Genomic DNA, 25,181 nt, shown 5'->3' with positions numbered 1-25,181 from the left:
CTTTTGTCAGTTTCCTCATCTGAAAATGAGAATAAATAGCACTTATCTTTTCTGGTGCTTGGGAGGATCAAGTTATTTAATATATAAAAAAAGTTTTACAAACTTTAAGGTGCTATAAATGCTAGTTACTATTATTATTTCTGTCTACTAAATTATTGATGATTTTCTGTCTCTGTAAGTGGAAAGAATTCCCATAAATACCAATTCATACATTATTGATGATGTGGCTAATGCAATAATAGAGACTGTGGTAAGCATACAAATAAAGATATGATATGGGGGTGGAGGGGCAGCTGGGTGGCTCAGCCAGACCTAGAGATGGAAGATCCTAGGTTCAAATCTGGCCTCAGATACTTCCTAGCTGTGTGATCCTGGGCAAGTCACTTAATCTCCACTGCCTAGCCTTTACTGCTCTTCTTCCTTAAAACCAATACACAGTATTGATACTAAGATGGAAGGTAAGGGTTTAAATAAATAAATAAAATAAAATAAAGATATGATACAGTGAAACCTCTCCTTTCTATGGGCACATATTGCAATTAATAGTAAAACTCCAATTTTTTCTTTCTAATTCATCTAAGTGATTTAAGTAAATGTAGCATTCTACCTGGGTATGCATCATCATTTTGGGGTTCATAATTAGACAGCGGAACAAATTCCTTATTTTCAAGCATATACTTCTTGGCAATGGGCAGGGACAACAGCCTGATATGATGGATCAGAGAGCGCCAGGTGTGAGCCCCAGAGAGCACTGGTTCAGGTGGTAAAGGACTATAGGGCTGAATCACAAAGTAGGCAGTGAGCAGTGTTAACCCCAGGGTGATCAGGACCTACAAGAAAAAAACAGACGATATTTAATTATTGATGTAGAATCTTAAAAATAAAAAGAATTCTAATCAGGCAAATTTACATTATAAGTATAATCACTATGATAGATAACACATTGATTTGGGGAAGGGTAGTATTTAATTCTTGGCATATATTTTTATTTTGTCACAATAAACATTTCACAACATCCTAATGATCCCTCCCACAAAATACTCTCCACTCAAGCCCAAAAGAAAAAAGTAACTGATACTAAAGTCATCTTCCACTTAACAGAAAGGAAAGATAAAGGCATCTCATTTAAATCAGCTCTGATAAGTCTTTTAGATGGGCATTATTTTAACTAGAGAATCTCCCCTTTTAAGATTTTAGTTCTGGACAAATTTATGTCACTATGATCAAGAACCTCCAATTAATCAAAATACAAAGCTTTCATCTAGAGCTTTACACAAAATACTCAGAACACCTATTAACAGGAATAAGCTCCAATTTGTCCAGGAAAAGGAAATGCAAAAAAACTATGTGACCTGCAAGGTCATCCAAAGTTAGTCAATGATATTAGGGAAGAATATTTAAAGAGAAGAATTCATGGGGCAGCTAGATGGCTCAGTGGATCTAGAGCCAGGCCCAGAGAGGGAAGGTCCTGGGTTCAAATGTGACCTCAGACACTTCCCAAGTGTGTGACTCTGCACAAGTCACTTAACTCCAACTACCTATCCCTTATGGCTCTTCCGCCTTGGGATCTAGAATTAGTATTGATTCAAAGACAGAAGGTGAGGGTTAAAAAAAAAAAATTCATGCTCCTCCCACAATATTTCCAAGTGTTTACCTTGTATGCAACCATGAGCAGAGGATGTCGGGGTGGACCCCTCTGAGGTTCATTCTTCTCTAACAGCTGTTTGATAAACTTTTCAATTGCCTTCTCTGACATCCCACATTGATGTCCTGTCTGCCTCACTAAATCGATGGTCTCTGAAAGTTTATCATAGATGCTGAGCTCATTGGCAGCAAGATCCATGTCTTCCAATATAAAATCCCTACAACACAAAACCAAATTTTAAAAAAGTTTTCTCCATGTTTTTTTTATTTTATTCAGAATATTTTCCATGGTTATACGATTCATGATCCTCCCCCCCTTCCCTTTCTACTCCCAGAGCTGACAAGCAGTTCCACTGGTTTATACATGTATCATTGTTCAAAACCTATTTCCATGTTATCCATATTTGCAGTAGAGCGATCCTTTAACATCAAAACCCTAATTATATCCCCCACTGAACCACGTGATTGATCATGTTTTTCTTCTGTGTTTCTACTCCCACAGTTCTTTTATCTGAATGTGGATAGCATTCTTTCTCACAAGTTCCTCAGAATTGTCCTGGATCATTGCACTGCTGCTAGTAGAAATTCGACTGTGCCACAGTATATCAGTCTCCATGTACAACGTTCTCCTGGTTCTGCTCCTTTCGTTTTGCATCAATTCCTGGAGGTCTTTCCAGTTCACATGGAATTCCTCTACTTTATTATTCCTTTCAGCACAATTGTATTCCATCACCAACATATACCACAATTTGTTCAGCCATTCCCCAATTGATGGACACCCTCCTCATTTTCCAATTTTTTGCCACCACAAAGAGCGCAGCTATGAATATTCTTGTACATGTCTTTTTCCTTATTATCTCTTTGAGGTACAAACCCAGCAGTACTTTGGCTAGATCAAAGGGCAGACAGTCTTTTAGCGCCCTTTGGGCAAAATTCCAAATTGCCCTCCATAATGGTTGGATTAATTCACAACTCCACCAAAAATACATTAGTGTCCTGACTTTGCCACATCCCCTCTAACATATATCACTTTCCTTTGTGGCCATATTGGCCAATCTGCTGGGCATAAGCTGGAATCTCACAGTTGTTTTTATTTGCATTTCTCTAATCAGGAGGGGTTTAGAACACTTTTTCATGTGCTGATTGATAGTTTTGGTTTCTTTGTGTGAAAACTGCCTATTCATGTCCCTTTGACCATTTGTCAATTGGGGAATGGTCTCCATCTTTTGCTTGGCTCTTTTTTAAAATGCCATACTACTATATGAATACAAACAATTCCTAACTGACAGACACACTTCACTACAAAGTACAGATATCCCTTCTGCATCAAGGACTGGCATAAGAAACTAAATGGAAATTTTCTTAAAGTACTACAGAAGCTGCAGAAGAGAAGGAAAAAGCTAGGAAACTCAGAAACAAAACATATTCATAGTATTGTACAATTATCAACATATTTTATCCTCTAGAACCATAAATATACATCATTTCTTTTTAAAAATTAAAATAACTTTAAAATTCAAATTTGAGAAAAGAACACAAAAGCTAGAAATGTTAATGTTAACCTAAATATAGTTTATGACCAATTAACAAACCCAAATTTCACAATAAGATACTGCAATCACCCCATAAAAGAAAAATAACAAATTCAGCCTTCTTCTCTGGAATGGAGGGCCAAAAAATTTTAGGCATATTTTCTAGATCTTATGGTGCAATGTCCCTAACGTCCCATTCCTCCCCCTTCCCCCCTCCAATATGGAAGGAATACTTGTACATTTTCAGTTAATGGCATGATGACAAATGAAAGTACGTGCCATTTTCCACTTAGGTGGTTGAGAGAAAAGATGTGCTTGGACTTTGAAAATATGCTACCAACATTGTCCTTGGTATTTGACATTAATTTTGTTGCCTCTTAGTGTTGTTATTTTTACACTATGGTGATTATTACATTTATTTCAGTTCTACTTTCACTCTGGATCACTTCATACAAACCATCTCCTGTTTCTATGAATTTTCAGGCATCGTATCAGCTCAGTAATATTTTGCTACACTTATGATTATATACCATGTTTGGTCATTCATTCCACAACAGGCATTTTTTTAAAATGGTGGGATTTCGGGGTCAAAGGATATGAACAACTTAGTCACTTTTCTTGCCTGATGACTTTTTTCCCATTATAGTTGAACCAGGCAGTTCATAAGCATTTAGCCTACTGTATGCCAGGCACTGTGCTAAACACTAGGGATACAAAGAGAAGCAAATAACAGTCCCTGCTCTCAAGGAGTTAGTCCAATGAGGTAGCTAACATGCAAACAATTATATACAAACAACATACATATAGGATAAACTAGAGATAATCAACAGAGAGAGGGCATTAACATTAAGGGGTCATGGGAAATAAGGGCAGGAAGAGGGCAAGATTTTAGCTGGGACTTAAAGGAAACCAGAAGCCAGGAAACAAAGGAATAAGAGAATTCCCAGGTATGGGGCATTGCCAGTGAAAACACTCAGAATAGAGAGGAATGTCTCATGCAATGCACAAAAGCAAGGGGACCAGTACCAATGGACTATAAATTATGCAGAAAAAAGAAATAGGTAAGAAGATTAGCAAAACAGGAAGAGCCCAAGTTATGAGTTCTTTCCTACAGAACACACCAAAAAGAATAAATAAAATAACATGTCTTCTCTTAAGTAGAATACTAAAAAGTAATTGCTTTTGGAAAAGAGTTCAAAAAGCAATGGACTGATCAGGGAGAACTAGTCCAGTTCTGTCACTTTCATGTGATTTTAGAGAAGTCATTTAATCTGTTTCTTAGTCTTGGTTTAAAAAAAATGGTTAAGCCTAGATGACTTCCATGTTTTCTTCCAACTCCATTAACCTACGAATTTACTCCATTCAAAAGTCAACTGCCAATGAAAGGTTAGCTAATAAATAATTTTAAAATTAAGGAGGAAAAAAGCAAACAAGGACAACTAGGTGGCTCAACTGATAGAAAGCCAGGACTGGAGACAGAAGTTCTGGGTTCAAATCTGACCTCAGACACTTCCTAGCTATGTGATCCTGGGCTTTAATTTCCCCCACTGCCTAGCCTTTATTGCTCTTCTGCCTTGGAACTGATACTCAGTATCAATTCTAAAGCAGATGGTAAGAGTTAAAAAAAAAAAGTAAACTAATTAATATGGGATCAACTGGTAAGATTATGAGCTCTAAACTGAGGGATCCATTAGATTTAAAGAAGTCAGAATAGTTCTACAAAATAATAAATCCTACATGAAAAAGAATTGTCATAGGACAGTTCATATAGGTATACTGTATTACTTTCTAACTATCATGTGTATCTCCCTGTAATAAAAAAAAATGTATTAATATTAAAGGGAAGAGTGACTAAAACGCTGTGTTTAGACAAACATGGACAGAAAGAAAGCTATTAAACATACACTCTTGGTTACTTCCCTCATGCTTTTCTGCAAACATGATTTCTAACCAGAAGAGGGCACTTTGTCATTCTAGTTAAAGGAGAAAAGGGAGGGGCTGCTTAGGGGTAGGGTCCCCTGTCCCGTCCCCCACCCATCCCACCCCTCCAAAAAAATAAGAACACACGGTATCAGACAAGTAGGGAAGCTCTGAAAGCTACCTGCTGAACTTATTATATTTACCATAATTAAGAAAAGCAAGATCTATTTAAGAGATTTTCAGTTTCATTTCACTCCTACTTTATAATGTATGTGAAAAAGCTCATTTAATCTGGCGTTTATGTTCAGAATACCTTCCCAAAAAATGCTTAAAGATCACAGATCTGACATTTCTAATAAACTGATTTCACTTGCCTTTGCACATTAGCAATTTTAAATTATCATTTCACAGCAGAATAAGCGGCAAAAAAAATCTGGAGTGTTAAAGTACAATTAGTATGACAGCATTTTTATATTGAAATACCATCATCTAATGCAATGAATTTTCCCTTCTTCAACTTAAAGGTTTTCATATTAACCATAATCCAGAATGCAAAATTATACAAACTACATGTTTTTTAATACTTGGAAAATGTCTATAGCACAGGAGATGGCTGAAAATATGTTAATGTAATGAAAACTATTACCTCATGAAAATAATCCAGTCATATGGCAAAAACTACATGAAATGAAGAAAGCAGAAACAAAAAAAATATAGTGACAACCTTACAGATCAATAACAGGCATTTGGGTTTACATCATTTCTAATACCTTTTTTTGTTTTTCTATCTGAATACTTATACTTATTGAAATGAAATAACCTTTATTTTTAAGGGAAAAGAAAGGGGGAGGGTTACTTTCTCTTCATTATATAGTTTTTATGCCAGAATATATTGGGATGAGGCTCCTAAAAGATACTATTTCATAAACTATTCAAGTAATGCCTTATGTCTACATAATTTTCATCCAAAAATACTTTGTACTAACTTAAAATAGTAAATTCACATGAATAAACTTTTATTAGCAAGCTGTTAGCACCTCTAGGGTAGAAAATATTTCCAGTTTGGTAACAGCAAATAAAAGACATAACAGCTGAAACAGTTATTAGCCTTTCCTTAGAGCATCTTTTCCATGTGTGTTATGAAATTTTAAAGTTCACAGATAGCATATTGACTTTTGAGAGTGATAAGTTAAGTGACAAGCAACTTAGAAGTTATGGGAATTTTGCCATAGTAGAAAGGTGAGCAAAAGAGAAGGGGGATACACTGACAAGACAATCCCCACTCTCAAGCTCCTTGAAACCATAGGAATTTGGGGCAGGTAGGTGGCTCAGTGGATAGTGAGATAGGCCTGGAAACAAGAGGTCCTGAGTTCAAATCTACACTCTCTAGTTGTGTGACCCTGGACAAGTCACTTAATCCCAATTGCTTAGGTCTTACCACTCTTCTGCCTTGAAAATCAATACTCAGTATCAATTGGTCAGGGGTAAAAAAAGAAAAAAGAAACTACAGGAATTGATTATTTTAAGGTCACCTAGGACAAAAAGGTAAAGAACAGGTCCCATAGCCAAACCATACCTCTAATCTTCAGGTCCAGTTTCAGAAATGGATGGTATTCTTCAATTTAAAATGAAACCTAAAAATATAGCCACATAATCTAAAATTGTGACACTAATAAGCCATAGACTGATTATTCACATTATAGGAGAATACTTTTAATAGAAGCTTCCCATATCCATATAAGAAGCTGTTTACAGATTTAAAACTATTTGGGAGCAAAGAAATTTAAAGTATAAATATCATATAAAAATAAAACCTCAATTGACAACAGCTTTTAATAACAAATGATACATCCAGAAGAAAGAGAGTCAAAATTGCATATCTAGCCATAGACATTTCTCCAGCCCACAAGAGACATGGAGTAGTGTTTCCCTTTATATACGTACATAGTTAAAATTATTTCTGGTTTCAGCATAAACTTGAATATTATCCTTAGAAACTGCCTTGGATTGAGAACCAAGAAAAACTCCAGTTCTGGAATGACTAGCAATAGAACACAGAAACAGAGAATGTTTTTCTCCTGTAGCAAAAATAGTTTCATTTTAGTTAGGGGGGGAGGGCAGCAGGGGCAACAGGAGCATAGAGGTAAAGGGAGGAGGGTTTAAGAGGAAAGGCAGCTCTCAGAACTGCCTGACATAGGTGTTGTTAATCATATTTCAGTCCCTACCCACTCTGGCTCATCCAGTGACCCCACTTCCCTCGGTCTCATCTGGGGCCTGCCTTTCCCCCTCAACCCCCCAGGCCAGCAGGTGGTTAGACACAAAAGAGAGGAAATGACCCCTCCCTCCCTTCCCATTAGCACCTGGTGCAGAGTCCTGGAAAAGGTCCAAGAAAAGACACCAAGGTACACATTATTTATACAAATAAAAATCAAGAAACAAAATATATGCCAAATGACTGAGGAACAACTGAATAAATAAGAGTATATGATGGTGGAGTGGCATAGATTGTGCTGTAAAATACAATGAACACAGAGAATTAGGAGAAACATACAAGGATCTAAAGCAGCGGTTCTCAACCTCTCAATTTGTAGCAATGAGAATACATAATGCATATCAGGTATTTACATTCCAAATCATAACTGTAGCAAAATTACAGTTTTGAAGTAGCCACAATAATTTTTTGATTTGGGGTCACTGCAACATGAGGAACTGTATTGCGGGGTCACGGCATTAGAAAGGTTGAGAACCACTGGTCTAGAGTGAGGCCAAAGAACAATATGCATAATAACGTCAACAAAGACAAAACTAAAGCAAAGAAAACTCAAGTCAGACAGGATGGATGAGGTTGGTACCTCATTACTTAGTTCAAAGCAGACCTCTATTTTCTGTTAGCAAGTAACAAAGTAGTAAAGTAGAAAGTGATTGTTGCAAACCCAGCAATAAACAGTTTTAATTAATTCTGTGTGTGGAGGAGGAAGGAATGCTGTGTAGGGAAGGATCCTGTGTCAGAGCAAACTGTATCAAGAAATTATTTTTTAAATAAAGTGAATAAAAGTAACAATTTACTACTTTCCACTTCTTGACTTTATGACTAAAGACTTCCATTTCATATTAACACAGAAATTTAAAAAGCAAAGACAAGGTTTTTTTGGTAATAGATCGCCATTCTGTGAGAATTATTTTTACTAATTCAAAACAATGAAATCCAATATAAAGTGGAGAGTTAAGAGAAAATTAAGAAACTGAGGGCAGCTAAGTGGCTCAGCCAGACCTAGAGAACAAAGATCCTGGGTTCAAATTTGACCTCTGACACTTTCTAGCTGTGCACTATCCTGGGCAAGTCACTTAACCCAATTGCCTAGCCTTTACTATTCATCTGCCTTTGCACCACTATTTAGTATTGATTCTAAGATGGAAGGTAAGGATTTTTTTTTAAGCTGCATGGAAATTGTTTAAAAATTCTAAAATAATTTTTTAAATAAAAAAAAAAAGATTATATCCCAATGGCAAAAATAGCAAACCACTTAACATTCAGGCCTCTCATTTCCTCATCTGTAAAAATGAAACAGCTGGTCCAAATGACCTCTAGTTCTCTTTCTGACTGAATATTCTATGTGTATTTCCCAAACCAATTTGAACATAGAAAATGTTAGGTCTTGAAATAAAACGACCAAGTCCATAAATACTGGTCCAGCAGAAGGTGAAGACATCTATGAATGTTTTCCAATTCAATCCAACAAGCATTTATTATGTCCTTACTACATTTAAGGTACTAGGCTAGGATAGGCAATGGAGCTATATAAGGACAAAACACTACCCCTGAAAAGCTTATACTCTACTGGAGGGATCCAATATGTACACAGATAAATATATGCAGATTTTCCCAAAAATCTTAATGCAGTTTTAAGATTGCACAGCTTTAAGACTTTTGGAATGTTCTTAGGAGAGAGTAAACTAACAAGTAGGGGAGTTGGGAACAGTTTAGCACATCAACCAAGTTAAAGGAGGTCAGGGATTCTAAGAGGCAGAGGTGAGAAGAGAGCACATTCTGAGGATGTGGGAGTCAGGAGTAGGGAGTAACCTGTCTGTAATGTCTCTTCATCCCTGGAACTTAGTTTCATAGCACAGGAGGCAGAGGATTAGAGAGAATGTTACATATTAGGAAACCGAAAAATAGGCCAACTCTCCATTCTGGAAAGCAAATTCGGATTGTGTAAATGGCTAAAATGTCCAGACCATACAACCCAGATTCCAGTGCTAGCAAATGCCCTAAGGATATCACTGATAAAAAGAAAAGCTCCACAAGCAATAAAATATTTATAATGGCACTTTCTGTGGTAATGAAGAACAGGAAACAAAATCAGAAACTATTTCCCAGTCAATGGACCTCAAACCATGGTATGTGAATGTAATGAAATGTTACTGGGCTATAAGAAATACTGTGATATAGAGATGTATGGAAAGACAAAAATGGCTGCAAAGTAAATGTAAATGAATACCATGAAATTTTTTAAAAACAAGCAGAGAGATATGAGAAGATATCTTTCTCCAATCCCAAGGGAGATGTCATTTAGCAGTGGAGAATATTACATATATCAGGTTTTTTTTAATGTATTGATTGGCTTTGCTGAATTTTTATTTTAAAAAATTGTTATAAGGGATGACTTTTTATTTTTTTAAACCCTTACCTTCTGTCTTAGAACCAATCAATTCTAAGATTCTAAGAGTGGTAAACGGCAGCATCTAGGTGACACAGTGGATAGAGAGCCAGACCTGGAGATGGGAAGTCCTGGATTCAAATGTGACCTCAGACACTTCCTGGATTCAAATGTGACCTCAGACACTTCCTGGCTGTGTGACCCTGGGCAAGTCACTTACCACCATTGTCTAGCCCTTTTCACTCTTCTGCCTTGGAACCAATACACAGTATTGACTCTAAGATGGAAAGTAAGGGTCTTTATATATATATTTTTTTTTAAGAGTGGTAAAGGCTAGGCAATTGGGATTAGGTGATTTATCCACAGTCACATAGCTAGGAAGAAACTGAGGTCATACTTGAACCCAGGACCTCCCAGCTCCACATCTGAGCCATCTAGCTGCCCCTAATAGATGGCTCTTGAATGAGGACAGAGTGGGGGAGAGATAAAGAAATTTAGGTGATGTAATACAAAAGATCAATAAAAAGCTATTATAGTGTCAGAGGATTCAGATAAAAAATGATTTTAAAAAAGGCCATTCATTGGTTTATCAAGCATTTATCTAGGTCCTGTAAATCTACTATGGGGGTCCTATCCAACATGTTAGTAATCACTTTGTCTTGGCTCTTTATATCTCTCATTATGTGACTGGCTCACTTCCTTTTCTTATTAACTCCTATACAAATTTTTCAATGGAAATGCATTGCAACTTAAACCCACCCAGCATAGTTATGACACTACCCAACGGGTGACCTACAACTTTAATTCTTTGGGGCATGTGTTTTTTCATGGCCCCAGTCACAAAGCTTCACAAGACTGATAATAAACAGCTAGGTCTTTGTATCAGGGAAGAAACTTGAAGTTATTAAAAGCAACACAATTTTCCCAAAGCAATCCAACCTTCTCTCCTCTTACTGTTCAATCTAAGGCACTGTTTGTTGTTCAGCCACAGAGTCTGCCAAGTATAAACGTACTGAAGGACCAGTTAAAAGGGATGTTCATCCAACTGTATATTAATCTGAACAATAGGAATTGTTCATTCACTTGGTTTTTCCCATGTGGATATTTAGGCCAAACTATTTTTGAGTTATTATGGAACTCACTCAATAGGCTCTGCTACATGCTCCAGCTTTGATACAATAGGCACAACATACTCTGCAAATGAGAGGTTCTAGGAGAATCACCAAATATTTAAATTGTTTTATGTTTCACTTTATATTCAGGACCACAAGAGAGTCAGAGTCTATAAATATTGGTTGTGCCTATTATGTTCTCATAAATGCTGCAGATACAAAGAAAGGCATAAAACAGTCCCTTGCCCTCAAGGAACTCACAATCTAATAAAGGAGATGACACATAAAAAAGAAGCTTAAGCAAGGAGAAGGGAAGGTCATCCAGCACAAGGGCATGATGAAGTCATGCAACTGGATGGGACATGATCAAAAGAGGCCAGTTTCTTGAGTTGATTTCATCTTACAGAATGATGAGTTTCTGGTGATGGGGAAGTCCAAGAAAGAAGCTTGGAGGGAAATGATGAGAATTCCCTGAGTGCCATCCTCAAATAGTGAAGGATCTAGGAGGAACTCTCTACTGTCCATCCTCTAAATCAAAGGGAAAACAATCTTATATGATATTGATCTATAAGCAGAGGGACATCTTGCTGGAGAGTCAAATGATGCTTTACTGTCAATCAACAGTAAGTACAATGAGATCTTGAAAAGAGGTGTTGTTGAATGCTGTTTATACGCTTTCTCAAACCTTCAAGGACATCCTTGAAGCATGTGTAAGATCATAAAGATTTTGTAGAGCTGCAGAAACAGACAAAAGGATATTCTTCCTTTAATGGAATACTTATTCAAACAAAATTAAACTCATTTTCTCCAAATTTTCATAGGGAAAAAAAGAAATTGTTTTGCTGCAAAAAAAAAATTTTTTTTTTACCTCTGGATATAACAAATGACATTCTGAAATGTGATTTATAGCCTTTATAGAATTATGAAGTACAGGAGGGATTTAAGAAGAATAGACAATATTGTTCCAGTTTTCAAAAAGGGCAAGACTTCAACAAATTCTGTCTAGGCCAATAAGCTTATTTGCTCCCAGGCAAATTTCTAGTCTAGATAATTAATTGGATGGTTTACAAACATTTAAAAGGGGGAATCACAAGGGGTCAAAATGTGTTCATTGAGAACAAGTTATGGGAAACTAACCTTGTTTCCTTTTTTGGCAAAGTTACTAATCAAAGCTATGAGGACCTAGGTTCCAGTACCCACTATTGATACTTACCAACTATGTGACCTCAGGCAAGGCAACTTAATCACTCAAGGCTCTAGGCAAATCTCAAATACTCTAAATTGAAGAAAATATTCTGACCTACAATGGTTGGATGAATTTCCTCAACCATAAATTCCCTAATTAAATCAGAAGTTTAGTCTCTATTCCTTTAGAAGGCTACTAGAGCAAGGGAATGCTGTAGATAGCTTATCTCTTCACAAAATATTTCATTAAGTTTCTTATGATAATCTTGTGGACAAGATGGAGAAATGGAAGCTAGAGTATAGTTCAGAGAGAATAGGAGGCAGTTTTAGAACTCAGTGAATGACAGATATTTTATTGCAATGAATTTGAGTTAGCCTGGAAGTGATTTCAAATATCTGATTCAGGCCTGTTTTGATCACCAGTTTTATCAATGACATGGTGGGGGGGTCTGAACTGAATTGAATTTTGGACTGCCTTAACAATACAAGATAATATCCTCCAGTGAACAGTATGCAGAACAAGAAAGATGACTGTCCTGTATTTTGTGATAGTCATACAACAAATTACTATGTTTAGTTCTGAGCACTAGATTATGTAACAAGGACAAGTTGAGTTATTTTCAAAAGAGGGCAATCAAGATACTGAAGGGACTTAAAAATTCCATCATATGAGAAGAAAAGCAAATAAGATCATTGTTTTTTAATCTGAAAGATTAACATGTGAAAAAAGGAATTGAGACTTACTCTATGTCCTGAAGGTGGGACAGAAGTTAAAGGAAGAGAGATTTCAGATCAATATAAAGATTATTACAATGACTAGAAATGGAATCACAGTGATCTTTAAGACAGTGAGTTCTGGGGGCAACTAGGTGGCTCAGTGGATAAAAAGCCAGGCCTGGAGTCAGGAGGATCTGGGTTCAAATTTAACCGCAGACATTTCCTAGCTCTGTGTCTCTGGGCAAGTCACTTAACTCTGATTACCTAGCCCTTAGTGTTGTTCTGCCTTAGTACTGCTTGGATACTTAGTATCATACTTAGTATACATTGATACTTAGTATATTTACCATTACTTCTAAGTGTTAAAAAAGAAAAGTGAGTTCCTTACTGTTGTTCAAGAAGACTCTACTTCATAGAACCTGAATACTATTTTCTTTGGAAGAATAAAGATTCTTGATCCTGGGTTCAAACCTGGCCTTGGACACTTTCTAGTTGTGTGATCCTGGGCAAGTCACTTAATCCCCATTGCCTAGCCCTTACTGGCCTTCTATCTTAGAACCAATATACAGTATTAATTTTGAGATAGAAGGTAAGCTTAAAAAAAAATTCTTAACTTGGTAAACTGTTGTATTAACTCCTAAAGTCCATTTCAATCTTTGTGGGAGCTGAAGAAGCATTATGGTACAGAAGAGGAACCTCAAATAAGACATCAGGAAAAATTTCATCACTAGTCTGGGAGGGGTAACAACTGAACAAGTCACTTAACCTTACATTCCTCTAAAATAAGGGTTATACTTTTACTGCCTATCTTAAAAGGAAATTGTTGAGGAAAGCGCTTTATTAATATTAAAGCCCCTTAGAAATGAGCTATTATTATTTTATGAATACAATAAACATAAGACCTTCTTGGGGCAGCTTGGCTAAGGGATAGAAAGCCAGCTTTAGAATCAGGAAAATCTGATTCTATATCCAATTCCTGAATATTCAATATCCTCTGCATGAATAAACATTACACCTTCAAGGCTTCAGGCTACTCTCTCTAAGGTTAGAAATTACAAAACAGGTGGAAGTTCCCAATTGGTACAGGAAGTTCCTCTCCTGGAGCTCTGAATACTGATGAATCATAGGTTCATCAAAAGAAAAAAAAAGTCATTACCTAAAATCTTAACGAAGTAAGCCTTTACTATACTACTATTAATACCACTAAGTCACTGTATTTAGAGGCAAGTGTGATGCAAGAGTACTGGAATTTGGAGTCAAAGGACCCGAGTTCAAATTCTGACTCTGCTACTAAGAATGACCTTAAGAAAGGCACCCTCTGGAGCTTAGTTTGCTTAGCAATAAAATGAAGGGGGAATAGAATAGGTGAACTCTGAAATACCTTACAGCTTCAAATCCATGATGCTGTGATAGAACACTTAAAAGGAAAATAATCCTAATAGGTTAATATTATTTTATCAATTTATTATTATTATTATGACTCAATATTTTACAGTAATCTTTTCCCACTAAGTGAAAATTAAAATAATGCAATTATAGGTAAGGAAACACAATGAAAGGATACTGGAATTAGAGTCAGAGGACCTAGAATCTTAGCTCTCCTATTTATTAAGGATGTGACTTCAAATAAGTTACTTAACCCCTCTAGGCCTCAATTACTTTATTTGTAAAACAAGGGGGTTAGAGTAGATAAGAGATTCCAACAAGTCCAAGAACTTGTTTCTTAAAATTTTTGCAAATGTATTTACCACAATTAGTTTTCTTTTTAATTTCATGTATTTAAAAACATTATTCTGAGAAGTCGATAGGTTTCACCAAACTGTCAATGGAACCCATGACCCAAAAAAGGTTAAGAATCCTGGGTCTGGATTACTTCTAAGTGCTATTGCTGTTCTAAATTTTATGATATATGTTCATAGTTACCTTTAACTTCTGATATATGCAGTATAATTAAAAATGCTTTTTAAAGGTAATCAGAGTAAATTAGGGTTGTCCAGGGTCACACAGCTAGAAAGTGTCTGAGGACAAATTTGAACCCAGGACCTACTGACTCTAGGCCTTCGCTCTATCCAATGTGCTACCTAGCTGCCCCTATCTATGTCTTATTTTGACAGGAGAGGACTTACACTTAAAACTTCAGTAATTTCACTAAGCTTTTTTGTGAATATTCAAGTCACCTTAACCCTTCTAACTTTACATCTATGGTGTTTTTAAATTTATTTTGTCTATTTCCAAATTACTTGAGTTTACTGGCCTCCTTTGGGACCTCTACCTAATAATTAATACCTGAAGAATCATTATGTTATCACAGTAAATTAGAGGTAATGTGGTGAAATAGAAAAAGAACTGGCCTAAAGGCCTGGGAAACCTGGACTAGCTCCACACAGTGGCTGAGGCAAATTAATGTCTCAGTGCTCTAGGTAACTCTCTAAGACTACAAATGAAAGGAGAGGTGCAGCCCTGAAAAGGGAGTTTCCTCATTCAGGAGGTCCCTATACCAATGAAAGCAAAGGTCTAATTCCCATCCCTATCCCTAATCGAAGCATATAAAAACTAAAGTCTAAAAGAAATAATGGAAATTCTTCCCAAGAAGACATAATCAAGCTGACAGCTGGTATTATATCTGTACTAATTCTTTTTCCAGTCTAATAAGGTATTTTAATTTAAGTAATCATGTGTCCTGAAAGGATAATGAAATATCAAAGCTGTTTATTCTCAGAGAAAGGCTATTCTAAGAATCCACTGGGTTGTAAGACACTATGCCTCCTAGTCTTAAAATGGCAGCCAGGGATCCCTGAATTCTGCAGATTTAGGAAGGGAGATTGGTTGTGAAAATTCAAATTAATATATTGGGTACACGCCGGCCTTATTCCGCAGAATGATGCCTGGACCAGTTTCCAGTTACACACAAATTAATTCTAAGTGATTCTCTGTTTAGACAGGCATTACCTAGAATACATTGTTGCCATTTTAACCTGGGAATACTAACTATGACTGCTTCTCCTCAGTCTACTTTACTGGATAGCTTCATTTATATTTCATCTGCTTAACTGTGGGCGTTCCCCAAGGTTCTTTCTTGGACCTCCTTCTCTTCCTCTGTATTATTTCACTTGGTGATCTCATCATCAAATTATCATATCTATGCGATAATTTTCATATCTACTTGACCAGACCTAGCTTCTCAGCTGAGCTCCAGTCTTATGTCTCCAAATGTCTCCTAGACATCTTGAACTAGATAGCTTAAACTGAATTCAAAATGTCCAAAACTAAACTCATTATCTTTCCCTAGGAAATTGCCCCCACCCCCACCCCCTTACCTTCAATCCTTCCCCTCTACAGTTAAGGGCACCACTATCCTTCTAGTCACTCAGGTTCCCAACCAAGATAACATTCTTGACTCCTTTCTCATTCCTCATATCCAATCTGTGGCTAAGGCCTGTTGATTTTTAAAATGTATTTTTTTTCCTCAATTACATATAAAAAAAATTTAACATTCTTTTTAAAAAAGTTTTGAGTTCCAAATTCTCTCCCTCCCTCCTCCCCTCCCCACCTCTCTCCTTCCCTTCCCAAGCCCTCCCCAGACAGCAAGCAATCCAATACCAATTTACATGCAAAATCATTCATATTAGTCCTTTTGTAGAAGAAAATTAAAACAAAAAAAATTGACAAAAGCAAAATATAATATGCTTCAGTCTGCATTCAGACTATCAGTTCTTTCTCTGAAGGTAGTTGGCATTTTTCATCATGAATCCTTTCAAGCCCTGCTGATTTTACCTTCACGACATCTTTCACATAGGCCCCTCTCCTCTGACACTGCCACCCACAGGACCAACCTGGTGTCACACTGCTGTCAAAGCAATCTTCCTAATGCGCAGGTCTGATCATATCACCTCTCTGCTCAGTGTCTCGCTATCACCTCCAGATCAAATATAAAAATCTATTTGATGTTCAAAGGCCTTCATAACCTGTACTTCCCCCACAACCGTTCCAGTCTTTGCATGTTTTACATCACCCTCTTCACTGCTATGCCCCACCCTCCCACACTGGGATCCAGTGACAAGAGGCCTCCCTGCTGTTACCCAAAGACACTCCATCTCCTGACTGCAGACATTTTCACTGGCTCCCCCATGCTCAGAATGCTTTCCTTCCTCATCTCCAACTCCCTTGGCTTCCTTTAAGTACCAACTAAATTCTTTCTTTTACTGGAAGCTTGCTCTAAACCCTTAATTCTAGTTGATTTCTTCTGTTAAGTATTATTAATCCTGTTGATTATTGCCAATTTATCTTGTATATAGTATTTTTGCATTTACAGGTTGTCTTCCCTATATGAATGCTCCTTCAAAGCAGGGATTGTCCTTTTTCTTTTCTTGTATCCCCAGCACTTAGCACAGTGCCTGGCACATAAAAGGCCCTTAACAAATGTTTACTCACTGAATGATTGATTGGCTTTGAGTCTATAAGAGGTGACTACACACTAAAGATGTATTACAAAATATACATATATCTATGAATACTACAATCGCATTTCACATTGAAACAAACATTTTGAAAAATAACCCATTCTCCTTTTCCACTTCCTGGCAGTAACAAAACAAATTTGACAATATTCACTACTTCTTAAATTCCAAAACATGGCAGTTATTGCCACAGTCTAAAAAGATATTAGGAACTTTTAAATCTTATACTGTAAATAAAGAGTATTCTATTCCCTGCTGAAATAGACAGAGGGTAACATAGACATGTCCATATCAACAAGATATTGGCCAGAATGCCATTTTTAATAACAATCATGGAGAAATGAATTTAAAGAATTGCTCTTAAAAAAAGAAAAACCAGATCATCCTCAGAATACAGTAAAATGTACACTTGATCACAATCACCCATGGATCTCCTTTGTCCTTGCTCTGAAGTCTCCAAAGGGAACCCAAGTACAGAATTGAGCCTACGCTTTTGCTCTCTACGGCGGAGGGGAAAAAAGGGATAGTGGAAGAATATGGATGAAACAAATGACAGCGGGGAAGAGGAAAGGGGGGGAAGGGCACGGGAAAGGGGAAGGCTGTCAAAGGGAAAGGGAGGAGCGGTCTTGGATGGAGGGGGAAGACAGCTAGGTGTGGAGGGAAAGGGAGGTCGTCGAAGGGGACAGGGGGGAGGGAAACGAAGCTGTTAGAAGATGGGGGAGGGGAGACGAGGCTGACCGGGGAGGAGGGAGAGGGGCAGCGGTTGGATGAGGAAGGAGAGGGGGAGGGGAGAGCTGGGCCGGGTCATAACGAGTCCGCAGAGAGGGGGAGGGGCAGCACGGGGCGATGGGGGTGGGAATAGCGGTTTTTTCCTACCCACCCCCACATCTTTCTTCCCCTCTCCCTCCCTCGTTATTGCCCTCTTCCTCCCCCACCCCCACCCCCAGCGGTGTGGCGCAGGCCACGCCCCCGGCGGCCTCACTTACATACAGAGCCCTGTTTCACCCCGCGCCCCCGGGGCTGCCTCCTGCCTCGGGGGACTGCGGGAACCCGGAGAGATCGCCCTGGTCTCTAGGCTGGGAGGCCCGCCCCCCCAGCAATTTCCGGCTTCCGCTCGGCTTCCGGTCGCGCGACCGGGGCTCAGCCACCATTCCCCACCTGCCCTCCCCTCTTCCGAACTCTCCCTCCTCCGGTTGCCAACCGCCCGCACAGTCACCGAAACGCAAAATGGCTTCTTGCGTTAACGCTCCGCCCTGGCAGTATCTGAGTAGAAGTGCGCGTGCGCGAGCGACCCCCCTTCTCTCTCACCTCCCTCTTAGGTAGGGGCCTTTGGAGGGAGTGACAACTGTGTGGATGTGGGCAGTAGCATTTCTAGCAGTGAGATTAAAATCCACCAAAAACTACAATGTTTAAGTTGGTCTGAGGATGGCAGTTCTCAAAAGAATTACAGACCCTTCACAGGTATATGAAATGCCCCCAAATCACGAATTGTTTTCATTAAACAACTCAGAGGTTTCCCATTATGCTCTGCAAATTGCCAAAGATAACACAAAGATGCTTTTGGAAATAGTCAATTTTGGATGGGTTGTGGGAAGAGAAATACGCTGATACATTGTTGGTGGAGTTGTGAATTAGTACAACCATTTTGGAAAACAATTTGGAATTATGCTAGAATGTTCATAACCTTTGATCCAAAGATTCCATTTGAAAAGAAGGGTTTGTAGACATCAGAATTTTTATAGCAGCACACTTTTTGTGATTGCAAAGAACTGGAAACAAAGTAGATGCCTATAGAGTGGGGAAATGGCTAATGTAGTACAGAAATGTAATTGAATATTTACTATGTAAGAAAGTATGAACATGGTGCATACGAAGAAGCATACAAAGATTTATATGAATGGACAGCTTCGGTGTCTCAGCAGATAGAAAGCCAGGTCTAGAGTTGAGATGACCTGGGTTCAAATCTGCCTTTCAACACTACCTAACACCATGACCCTAGGCAAGTCAATGAATTCTAATTGACTACCCTTTACCGTTCTTCTGCCTATACTTGGGATAGATTCTGAAATAAGGTAAGAATTTTTAAAAATATATATGAACTGATATAGAGCAAAGTAAGCAGAGTCAAGAAAATAATTTATACAATGGCAATTGTAAACAAAGAACTACACATACATGTAAATAAAATCAAAAGTGAATTTTGCAAAATTATAAAAAACAAGGGCTGACGGAAAGAAGAGACATGAAAAGACATCCTTTTGCAGAGGAGTCAACAAGAGTTGAATACTGCACATATTTTCAAATCTTTTTGATCAATTGATCAGTTATAGTTATTTTCCCTTCTTTGTTTTTTACTTTAAAAAATACTACTTGTTATCTGGGATGGTTCTCCAGGAGGGGAAAGTGTGGGTATTGAGTTCAAATCTAGCCTCCTACATTTATGGCAGTATAACCCTGAGCAAGTTACTTAATTTGTCTGCCTCAGTTTCCTTGGTGTGAGGATCAAATGAGACAATATTTGTGAAGCACTTTGGAAATCTTAAGGTCCTATATAAGTTAATTTAGCATTTATCACAGTAGCTATTTAAAATGAGTATTTATCACAGTAGCACATAGTAGCCATTTAATAAATGTTTATTGATTTCATTGATTAAGTGAATTCTATGTAGCAGGCACTAGGTTAGGCCTCAGATACAAAGATGGGAAAAGTTACTGTTCCTTGATATCAAAGAGTTCACAATTAATCTTAGAGGAGAATAAGCCTAAGGGAAAATATAAAAGACCAAAAATACAGACTAAGAGGGGAATAGGGTGTTATGTATGGCATAAGGTAGAATGCAATCACAGGAATAAAGGAGAGTCCTAGACAAAATCTACAAGAATGTTTGAAGATGGGAACTTCTGATTGGGAAGATCAGAGAAGGTTTTCTGAAAGAGGTGGCACCAGTCATTCCTCTGAAGAGAGAAATGGATTGCAATAAACAGAGATGTCAACAGGGTCCATTACATAGAAGGAAGACAGTGGAGGTAGTATGATACAAAGGAATGAGCACTGGCTCTGGAGTCAGAGGACTTGGGTTAAAATTCTTCCTCCAACACAATTTGGATGGCCTTAGACAAATTAGTTAACCAAACTTTGCCTTATTTTTCTAATCTGTAAAATTAGGAGATTAAATTAGATGACCCTAAAGTCCCTTGGCCTTATCTCCTACTTTCTTTTTTTTTTCCTATAGGCTCTGAAGAAGAGATAACTCTTCTCTTTGTTCACTCTTGTCTTTTCCAGCAGATTGTTATATTTTGTACCGCTTCTTCAACATCTCCTGACCACCTGATTCCTTCCTGCTTCCTTCAAACATGTCCCAGTTTTCCCTATTTAAAAAAAAACAAACTTTCATTAGACAGCCTTCCCCTCCAGCTATTTCTCTTCCTTTTCTCATCCAAATTCCTTGAAAAAGTTGCCTCTATGTAGACTCATCTCCTCTTACTCCTCAGCCCATTGCAATGCACTGCCAACCTTACAGCTCAAAATATTTAAATACATCGTTTTATTATGGTCTCTTCTCAGTCTAAATTCTTGGCCTGAAAGTGTATTTGATACTGTTGAGCATCTTCTCCAGGATACTGTCTCTTCACTCTGAGTATTTGAGATATTTCTTTCTCCTGGTTTGTTTCTTACTGCATTTTCCTTTATTATTATTATTCATATCATACCTTCTAATTATGGGTATTCCCAAGGTTTTGTCCCAGGCCCTCTTTTTACCTTCTTCTATATAATCTCTGGATAGTCTCATCAACTACCATAGATGTAATTATCATCTCTAAGCATATATATGTGTATATATACATATATCCCAGATCCATATATACAGCCCAATTTCCCTGAATATCAGTCCTGCAATACCAATTGCCTGTTATACAATTAAAAACGTATATGTGGGAAGCATCTTAAACTAAACTTATCAAAAATCAAACCATTATCTTTTCCTTCTAAACTTTCCCCTTTCCTATTTCTGGAGAAAGCACCACCATTCTCCCTATTTCTCAGGTTTATAATCTTGCTATTATCTTGGACTCTTCATTTGCCCTCACCCCACATATCCAATAAGCTACTCAATTTGACTCTTTCTACCTTCACAATATTGCTCATATCTGAGCCCTTCTCTCTCCTCACACAGCTAAATCACTTCAGTTCAGGCTCTTGTCTGGATTATTGCAATACCCTCTGGTTGATCTCCCTGCTCAAGTCTTCCCCAATTCCAGTCCATCTCACACAATGCTGCCAAAGAAATTTCCTTAAATGCATACTGACTATATGATTAACTCTAGGATAAAATACAAACTCTTCTGTGTATCTTTTAAAGCCCCTCACAGACTGATTCCAACCTATCTTTCCAATCTCACTCCCCTAATGGCCATGATTCAGCTCAAATGAACTTCTCCCTATTCCTCACACATAAGACTAAATACCCCATGTCTCCATATCTTTGCTATGCTTTCTAAGTACAATTTCATTCTTTCCACCTCAAATAGCCCTTTTGCATGAAGTTGTTCCTGATCCTTCCAATCACTAATGGCTACTCTCTCCCAAATTACCTTATATTCAACTATTTGGAATCGATTTATAGCTATTAACTTTATGTTTATGTTGTATTTTTTAACATGCACTTGGTGTTCCCCTGATTAAAATGTAAACATCTTGCAAGTAAGGATTATTTTATTCTTTGTATTTATATTCCTAAAGCCTACTATAGTGCTAGGTTACAGTTTCTTTCTCTGAGAGACAATATTTGAAATATTCGATGGTTCCTAAACTATAGCTCACAAGCCCCTACTGGTGCGCTTAAAAACCAAACAAAATGCTTACCTTCTCTCTTAGAATCAATACTGTATATTGGGTCCAACGTGGTAGGAGTTAGGCAATGAGGGTTAAGTAACTTGTGCAGGTTCATGTGAAGTGTCAGATCTGAACCTAGGACCTTCTGCCTCTAGACCTGACTCTCAATCCACTGAGCCACCCAGCTGCCCCTGGCACACTCAATTTTAATAGTGGGCCAATAAATAGCATTCGCTCAAAGGAAAGACATTTACTTAATTGGAATCATAAGAATATTTATATAAAACTGGGGTATATTTACTGTAACTATGCACAGTGTCAGAGGGTAGAGTGGGCATATATCAAAAATACACAGATAGTAAGGGATACACATAGGGAATGCTTGGCCAAAGCAGCTTGGCTCTCTCATGCTTTAGGGGTCCAGTGTCCTTTCTCTTCCCATTGGTGTCCTCATGTTGCTCTCATGGGCCAGACTATCACTCCATTGACCTCCGTAGACTTGCTCATCTCTATAGCTCAATTACTGAATGCCAAGGCAAATTCTTTTCTTCTGTATCTGGCTTTCATTTCTGTTGCCAGGGGTCAAAACCTTGGAGCTGCCTCCATTTATGCCTTCTAGGAAGCATATCCTTTTTTTATTTTTTAAAGTCCACCAGAGTTGTGTTTGATATGTGGCCAGCTAATGGCAAGCTGCCATTCTAATTCTATTAAGAAAGAACTTCATACAGGCATGCCTTATTTTATTGCACTTTACTTTGGAGATATTGCAGTTTTTTTTAACAGATTGACGATTTATGGCAACCCTGTATTAATCAAGTCTAAATCACATTTTGGTAATTTTCACAATATTTAAAAATTTTTCATTATGTTAAATATGTGTTATGGTGACTTATGATCAGTAATTTTTGATGTTACTATTATAATTATTTTGAGGTGCCAGGACCTACACTCATATGAGACTTCAAACTCAGTCAGTAAATGTCATACTGACTGTTCCACCTTCTGGAAGCCCCTGGGCCTCCCTATTCCCTGAGACAAAATATTGAAATTAGCCCAATTAATAACCCAACAATGGCCTTTAAGAGTGAAAGGAAGAGTCAATTGATGTAGCAAACTTCATTGTTATCTAATTTCAAGAAATTACCACAGCTTCTCCAACCTTCAGCAGCCACCACCCCATCAGTATGAAGCCATCAACACCAAGGCAAGACTCTCCACATGCAAAAGGATTAGTATTCAATGAAGGTTCAGATGATGGTTAGCATTTTTAGCAATATCTTTAATTAAGGTATATACAGTTTTTTTTAGACATAATCCTTTTGTACATTTAGACTACAGCATAGTGTAAACATAACTTTTTTTTATACATTGGGAAACCAAAAATGTGTGACTTCCTTTATTGAGATATTTGCTTTATTGTGGTGGCTTGGAATTGAACCCAGAATGTCTTTGCTGTATTCCTATATAATTTGTTCTCTGTTACCTTTGCCTTTTGAATTTTTTTCTTTTCTTCCTCTCCTTTTTTTTTCTTTAAGAAATATTCTTTGTTATATGAGATGAGGGTGAACCACTTGAACTCAGTGAGTCTGGGAATCCAGGAATCTAATCTATGCTGGTTTTGCATCCAGCTCAGCATTGCTGTTCTAAGGAGTGAAGATCAACCTTTGGGCGAGAGCCCTTGGGATATTGATGTGATTGATGCTGTGTGTAGAAAGTGTTAAGTTTGAGCACCCTTATCCCAGAGATAGAGGTGATATGGGAGAGAATGCTGGGAGGAAATGTTTGGACTTCTGTGTGTTCTTTGAAGCAAATATCCTTTTGGAAAAACTAATTGATATTAATTAGTTAAATGGAATCCAAGTGCTAGACAATGGTGGCTACCAAAAAGGGGAAGATACCCCAATTGAGGGGATAATATTAAAAGAAAAATACCTCATGCCATCAGAGTATCACTAGAATCCTGAGAAGATATAACCATCCTTGTTCAGGGAAAGAGGGGCTACAAAGATAAAGTGAAAATTTTGACATATGTCCTCTGATTTATATGCTGACATATCATTAACATACCTAGTTATTTACATGTCTTCACCATTAGAATACGAGCACCTTGAGAACAGAGACTGTTTTGCCTTTCTTTGTATTTCCAGTGCGTATTAGCCCAGTGCCTGACACATAGCAGACAGATTTTTGGGATTCAGATTTCATTGCCTTCTAGCCTTAGTGTCCATCAGACATAGCACCAGGCTGGATGATCTGAAGGTCTGACCCAGAAAGGCTATTCTTAAATTTTTGGAAATAAAACATTATCCCTCTCATCCAGACCAGTTTCTATTTCCACATTTTTTTGTTTTCCTTTTTTAAGTTCTTGTTCTTCTATGTGTTATATGTGAAAATGGCAGCATACCTCTCATTTGCTCTGCTGTGCAGAGCATTTGGACATGGTAGGAAGGAGGTGGGCACTTTGTCATCTTTATAAATAACTGAGTAGTCAGGGAATATATAGACAGTAAAATCTATCTCTGCCAGCTCCCTGCCTTTAACGGCCTTACAAATAAATGTGGCTCAGCCTTTCTCTTTCTTCCATTTCCCCACAATCAATTTCTCTCTACACTTGCTCTTTCTACTTACCTAAAATAACACCGTGTACTGAGTTATCTCTCCCAATAACCTTCCCTCTTAGTCTTGACTATGACTGACTTCTGGCTTCTCTCTCTCATCATTTCTTTTCCCTTCATGGATTTTAGTCTTTTTCTCTTTGCCCCTTTCCTTGTCTCCCATTTTCACTTTAATCATCAATCCTCTTCTTCTCTCTCCTTACTTTATTTTCTGTTTATCTCCCTTTTGTGTCCTCACCCCCATCTGTCTTTTGCTCTTCAGTGCTCATGCTTGTTTCTTGCCCTCTTGTCATCTTCTCTTGATTCCCGTCCTTTCTTTTGTTCCTCCTTTTCTTTCCCTTCTTTTCTCTTTTCTTCTTTTTTCTTTCCTTCCTCTTCTCTTCCATCCCTTTCTTTTCCTTTCCTTGGCTTTTATTCAGTTCGATTAAACAAACATTTATTGGACCCTTACCATGTCCCAGACACTGTGCTAGGCATACACTGGGTGTATGAAGATTAAAAACAGCA

General features: G+C 37.7%; 1 protein-coding gene across 5 annotated transcripts in view; it reads right to left on the bottom strand.

Moving 5' to 3' along the window:
• The window catches only part of C2H6orf89 (chromosome 2 C6orf89 homolog), a 46,186-nt gene extending 27,659 nt beyond the window's left edge, over window positions 1-18,527 (bottom strand). The window contains exons 1-5 of one of the 5 annotated variants that reach the window (XM_007483803.3): window positions 17,649-17,955; window positions 7,949-8,111; window positions 7,041-7,137; window positions 1,655-1,862; window positions 608-830 (exon numbers count right to left, since the gene is read on the bottom strand). In XM_007483803.3, the coding sequence (XP_007483865.1) occupies window positions 608-830; window positions 1,655-1,862; window positions 7,041-7,069 (460 nt within the window). In that variant the 5' untranslated portion in view covers window positions 7,070-7,137; window positions 7,949-8,111; window positions 17,649-17,955. Of the gene's footprint in view, window positions 1-607; window positions 831-1,654; window positions 1,863-7,040; window positions 7,138-7,948; window positions 8,112-17,648; window positions 17,956-18,211 lie in introns of those variants that run through there. The other 4 variants (XM_007483802.3, XM_007483804.3, XM_056818150.1 and 1 more) reach the window with 4 other exon arrangements.
• Between the last annotated feature and the right edge of the window lie 6,654 nt (window positions 18,528-25,181).

The sequence above is a fragment of the Monodelphis domestica genome, chromosome 2, assembly GCF_027887165.1.
Source record: "Monodelphis domestica isolate mMonDom1 chromosome 2, mMonDom1.pri, whole genome shotgun sequence".
Classification (NCBI taxonomy): Eukaryota; Metazoa; Chordata; class Mammalia; order Didelphimorphia; family Didelphidae; genus Monodelphis; species Monodelphis domestica.
This window is presented reverse-complemented; position numbering and strand designations above follow the sequence as displayed.